General features: G+C 58.2%; 1 protein-coding gene across 3 annotated transcripts in view; it reads right to left on the reverse strand.

The window, feature by feature from the left end:
• NRP2 (neuropilin 2) overlaps window positions 1–5,329 on the reverse strand; it is a 119,040-nt gene extending 113,711 nt beyond the window's left edge. For all 3 annotated transcript variants that reach the window (XM_040228718.1, XM_040228720.1, XM_040228719.1), the window contains exon 1: window positions 4,356–5,329. In XM_040228718.1, the coding sequence (XP_040084652.1) occupies window positions 4,356–4,428 (73 nt within the window). In that variant the 5' untranslated portion in view covers window positions 4,429–5,329. The remainder of the gene's footprint in view (window positions 1–4,355) is intronic.
• Between the last annotated feature and the right edge of the window lie 671 nt (window positions 5,330–6,000).

A 6,000-nucleotide genomic window follows, 5' to 3' on the forward strand; every position in this document is an offset into this window, starting at 1 on the left:
CGGGGCTGCCTGGGCAGTCACGATTAATTGTACCAGGCACAACTTGGACAAGAAGGGGCTTGCCCTGGAACCCGCGTGGGGATCGTTTCTCTTTCCACTGTTTTGCACTGTTTTCCACAGTTTTGCACTCTGCTGGCAACTAGCACTGGCTTCACTACCTCCAGTGGCTGTTTATGAGGTAAAGTGGAGTTAGTACTCCACTGAAAGCCAGCAAGAGCCTAGTCCCTAAAAGTCTAGAGCAGGCCGTCTGTGCCAAATCCAAGAGTTTATAGTTCTACTTGCAAATGTTTATGCCTGCCCACAGTCATCGGGCAACGTAGGGAGAGAGCAGAAAACAAAACCGAAAACCCTCTTCAGACTCCTCTCCTCCCGAGCCGAGACCGTGGTTGCCTCTTTCAGGATTTCTGTCTCCCACAGTCAATTTACACCTCTTATCTGATCATCCTGTCCAGACGGAAGGCTGAATTGACCGCTTCTGCCAGGGACCATGGCAATGGTGTTAAAACTCAACCACAGATCAAAGCTCTCCAGGCAAGGGGATGGTAGGGGTGGGGGTGGGGGGTGCGGGCGGTGAGGTTTTGGGTGAGGGGCGGTTGATGGTTACAGGGTCCGGGTTCTTTTGGCCCCAAGCGGTGAGACCCGTGGGCTGGGAAACGTCAGGGCTGGGAGTTACCATCATCTGAAGGAGCCCATTGTCAGGGCCTGATGATTTCCTGAGCAAAACCCAGTTCCCCGCAGACCACGAGATTAAGTCTAGCAAAGGGGAGTTTCGTGGGCAGGCGCTGACCGTGAATGGCCAGCGCCAGGGGGCTCTCCTCGCTGTCTGAAACCGAAAGGAGGGGAGGTGGTGGGAGGGAGGCGAGCGGTGAGCACCGGCCAATCAACCCGAGCTCGGATCTCCTTCCTCTTCCAGAGAAATTCAGCCGGAGCCGCAGAAGCGGTGACACGGTGGAGCTGGATCCCCTAAGCTTGGCTGGGAAAGCTGATTACCATCCCCATAACCCCATGGTCCCCGGAGGGGCGTGCGGTTCCTTCCACCAGCCCTGACCCCGGCAGCCCTGGACCTCAGCTCGGCAGATGCCCCCCACCCAGCCGCCGGGACTTTAGCGCCGCGGATGCCCCCCACCCTCGCTGGGCGCCCGGGCGGGACCTGGTGGGAAAAACGGCGGTGCGCTAGCCCCAGGCGAAGGGCGGGGGCAGCCGGTTAATCACAGCTCGCCTAGCCTCCATTAACTTCTGTTGATATTAAAAAGAAATCAATCAGTGAAAATGGAGCCTTGGCCGTGACTATTTCTTTTTCTCCAGTGGAAAAGCAAAGAGCGAGGCGGCGGCGGAGGGGAGGCGGAACTCGCCGGCGACTGCAGAGGATTCTCCCAAGCCGAAGACCGCAGCGGACACTTAACTTTCTGGCAATGGGCAGTGCTGAGGAAATGCCGCAGGCTTCTCCCTGGGGGTGTCCTTAGTGTGAAGGAGGAGGGGACAAAGCTAGAGGAGTTGGAGGAGGCCCACTTAACCGGGCTGGAGCTTCGGTTTTGCTTTCTCTGGGAATATTTTTGCCTAATAGAATGTTTATGGATCGCTCGGCTCTGTTTCTGCTGCGTAGCCCAAACAAATCGATGCGGCGTTAGAGACAGCGCGGGGTGGGGGTGGGGAGGGCCGGCCGGGGGGCCACCACGTCCCCACCACGTGGAATGCCCGCGCGCCGCGTGCTCTTCACCTGTTCGCGCGCACTGGCGGGCGCCCGGCGCGCAGCGCTACTAAAGTTGCGCGCATTCCCGCGGCTCAAACTGCCTCCCTTCTGCCTCCAACCTCAGGTCCCAATCCCACCCCGGCTTTCCTCCACCAGCTCCGCCAGCGCTCGGGCCCCCAACCCCTCTGAGCCGGCTTTCTTGGGGCGGCGCGGGAACTGCAGCGCAGAGTGGAGTGCAGGAGGGGGCGCTCCGCGCAGGGCCTTCGGAGCGTCCCCCGAATCCCCGAGCGGGGGTAGGAGGGCAGCGGCGCTGTGATCCGGCGAGGCGGCCGGCGTGGCAAGGACTGGGGCAGCCTAGTGCGCGACGCCCACTCAGCTCCCAGCCGCCAGCCAGTGCGAGAGGCCACGCGCCGTGGCCAAGAGGTTATTTGCTCAATTGCTCCCTCGCTTGCTCCTTCCGCCCTTCCCCCCACCCCACCCCAACTCGTCGGAGTGGGTTTCAACCGTTGCTGCAGGCTGGGCCCGGCCCCCTCTCGGCCGGCGCGCACCGGGTGAGTCAGAGGTCTAGCTCGGCCTCGCCCTTTGCTACTCGCTGCCAGCTCCCCCGGTGCCAGTCGGCTATTCCGACCAAAAGCCCTAGAAGCCCGCGGTTCGCGATCGCCTTTTCCGGGGGCTGGAGAATATCCACCCCGGGCGGGTCCCAGCTCCGCGTCCCGTAGGGAGGTCCCACCCTGGGTCCGAGGCTGTCTGAGGCCTCAGAGAGGGTGACCGGCCCGCGCTCCCGCCTCTGGGCTTCTCTATAAGTGACGCAGCGCGGCCCGGGGCTGGGGTGGGAGGGGGCTCTGCGGAGAGCGCGGGAGGCAGGTGGCAGAGCCGGAGTGGGTTTGAGCGGGTGTCGCGCACACACGTACACACTCCGCGCAGCGCTCGGGGACAGATGTGAGAACATCTGGGGTACGCGATGGCCCCTGAGTCTTTACGACCCCTCCCACTCCGCACAGCACACAGAACCTGAAGTTGTGTGTGTGTGTGTGTGTGTGTGTGTGTGTGTGTGTGTCGATGTGTACGCCAGTGTGCGCGCACTCGCGCACCCGGGCCTACCGGAGTCCGTGCCTGAATACATAATATACCGTGGGCATCCTCGCCGCGCGCGCACGCGGACACACACACACACACAGCGAATCACACAAACATCCATAATTTATGCCGCTTTCAGGTCTGTGGGAGGTAATTTAATTTCGCCTCAAGCTGGGAATTTAGAATTAAGAGAACAGGGAACTGGAAGCCACAGGAAATTTCCCCAAGTGGGACCTGCACCCATTTCTTTCATACGATTTGCAGCTGCTCTGAAGACCAGTTATGGAAGAGAAAAAAGCAGCAAACGTGTGTGTCTGGAGAGTAAGGGCGTTCACGTCTTTCTTTCCCTCAAAAAAACACCCAAGCTTCAAGTGGGGCGCGTGCCTATGTTGGCGAGTGAGAATCAGAGTCCCCAGCTCCCGCAGGATCCACTAATCCGCTCTGATGGGGAAGACCCGGGAGGCTGCCAGGGGTTTGTGCTACCGCTGCGGTGGCAGCCTTAGACGTGCCTCCGGGTAAGGGCACTCCAGGAAGCGTTTTTCTCCTCTCTCTTTTCTCCATTTCCTCCAGGGATGCTTTCCCCACTCTGTCACCTGTAGCAGCTTTTAAGAGTTTTGTCAGATTCCAGAGAGGCTCAGCCCGGAGAGAGTGGTGTGGGGAAGCAAGTCCGTGCCCCACTAGATTTTCTGGAACCAGAGAGTCCTTCTCGGAAAGAGCAGTGCCCCTGGCCAGCCTCCATTCCCCCCACCCCCCAAATACTTGCCCCAGACCATTCTGGGCCTTGCAGTGCTTATCTCTGCAGTCTGTCCACACACCCTTTTTGGCAGTGGTTGAGAACAAATTCTACCCAAAAGTTTCTAACCACTTCACAAGAGTGAGAGACCTTTGAGGGCCAGGCAGTTTGTTTTATCTAATACTAGTTTTAAAAAGAACATATGATTTACTTCCCCCAGAAAATATATGGAGGCAGGAAAGAGAACTGGGTGACCAACCGCCTCCGTTGGCAGCAGCGCCCAGCCCGGAGCCGAGCCACGAGACAACTTGCTCCATCAGCCTCAGCCCAATGATTCAGAGGCTCATCCACACAGTCTGCAAAGAAGCCACAGCATTGGAAAACCCAAACTAGATTCTTGTATTTCCCAAGCCCTTCAGTTAACATTGCTCAATGTAGCTAAGTGGAGGGAATGCCAATGATTTATATTTCGCTGGCTAGGTTGAAGAAACTCATGGGAGATGTGTTCTGCTTCAAGACAGGGGAAAAAAATTCCCCAAAACTGTAATGCAAAGGCTTTGTAGTATTTTTAAACCTTTGATTCAGTCCATATGTGACATCTGAACACCGCCAAATTCTGTCTATGTTTCAAAACACACACACAGTCACATACTCCTAGCAGGAAAGAAAAGTTGGGTTTTAGCAGCGGTGGTGGTATAGGGAGGGCCGACTGGGATCTCTCTCTGAATTATTCAGTATTGAGCGATCCTCCTTCTCTTGCCATTGCGTGTGGCCCCCTGCGTTAGCAGTTGTTTTTAAAGGTAAAGGCACGCTGAAATGAATTAAAAAAAAAAAAAAAACTTTCGGGGGGCTTACCTGCTTGGCCTCTCACTTCATGTCCTGAAAAGTAGAGAGCTAGGAAAATCCAGGTGAGAGGAAACATATCCATTTTGGAGAAGGTTTTTCCAGAGCTATTTTTATAGATTTCTTGTTTAATGGTAAGTCTTTGTGTTTTTCGCTCTCTTGTGTTCTTCCTTAGTGTCCTCTGCAAAGGTTCCTACCGGTCAGTGTTTCCCTTCTGAGTCCTGGCGGTCTGTCGTCACCTTTCTTCTTGCTGGGTCCCCACCTCACCAGAGGAGGGTAGCTCTTGAAATCAGCAAAGAGGGAGCAAGCCGGGAAGAGAGGATGGATTTCCTCTCTTAAAAACAAAACGCATCTATGTCCTCTCCAGTTCCTCAAAGTATCATTTCCTTTATCCTACAACATCCCGAGTATTTCCCGTTAGCCAAGCGTAAAAAAAAAAAGAATAAAAATACAAGCCAAGACTTGCCTTGGGCATCACACGGCCCCCCAGGCAGCTGTGTGATCTCAGAGGCGTACACTGACATACATCCCTCGGCACTGGGGACCGGCACGCGGGCGGAGGCACAGACCGCCGGACGGCCCGGGCGCGAGGCGGCCGCCCAAGCTCTTGCCCTCGCCGGGTTCCCCTAGCGGGAGCCTCCCCTAACGGCTACACCCGCTTGGCCAGCCTCGCGAGGGGAGTCTGAGGAAGGAAGCTGCTGCTGCTGCGGCTGCGGCTGCTGTGGCTGCTGGTGGTGGTGCGGCGGCGGCGGCGGCTGGGATCGCCTGGGAGTGAGCGAGCCCCTCTCCGAGTTCGCCCGCGCCCGCCCTCACCTCCACCTCGCCCAGCGCCGGGCAGAGTGTCTGCGCGTCTGCGGATGTGCTGGGGGCGGCTGCGGGCTGGTGCCTAGCTCGCGTTCTCTGCTTCCCCTCCGGCTCCCCCCGCTGCCTTTTCAGGCCGAGCAGCATGTGGATGTCAGAGCCGCGGCAGAGCTATCCGATTACGCGCCGGCTCAGGGCCCGCCCCTTCTGTGTTCCTGATTAAAGAGGCAGCCGCGGAGACGCGCGGCGCAGAGGCGAGTGCCGCGGCACCCAGCTCGGGCGGGGCAGCGGCGGTTTTCCCCCGGCAGCGGCCGGATCAAAGTTAAGGCAGCTCCCCCCTCAAGCCACCCATCTCCCCCCAGCACCTCCCGCCCACCCTGGCACCTCCGCGGCCGGGTTTCGCCAGGCCGCCCGTGCGTAATGCCCTGCAGAAGGAGCGCCCCCGGGCACCTCCCGGGCGCGCTGCCCTTGGCCACTTGGCCCCCGTTCGAGGGAGACTCCGCGGGAAACGGAGGAAATTCTTGTACCCCCCCCGCCCCAGTCCCCGACTCTGCTGCCACACATGTAGAGCCCAATACAATGCCACGCGCAATGGCGTTACAAGAGTTGGGTGGCGTACGGTGTTTGGAGCAGGGAACCCGGCAGCAGCTCAGCCATGCGTTCGCGCCGGCAGCAGTGCGTGGCGGCCGACACACACGCTCAGCCCTGGCTGAATAAAACCCCAAACACTCCTTGCGTTTACTACTCAGATCCTTTGTTGTGTCCCAAACATAATCCTCTCCTCTGCGTGAGGGTTTAGTTTTTCCTGCGTCCCTAACTCGTAACTAACAGAAGAGGAAAGACGTTCTTCAAAGCA

Source organism: Oryx dammah, unplaced genomic scaffold (assembly GCF_014754425.2).
Source record: "Oryx dammah isolate SB20612 unplaced genomic scaffold, SCBI_Odam_1.1 HiC_scaffold_27, whole genome shotgun sequence".
Taxonomy (NCBI): Eukaryota; Metazoa; Chordata; class Mammalia; order Artiodactyla; family Bovidae; genus Oryx; species Oryx dammah.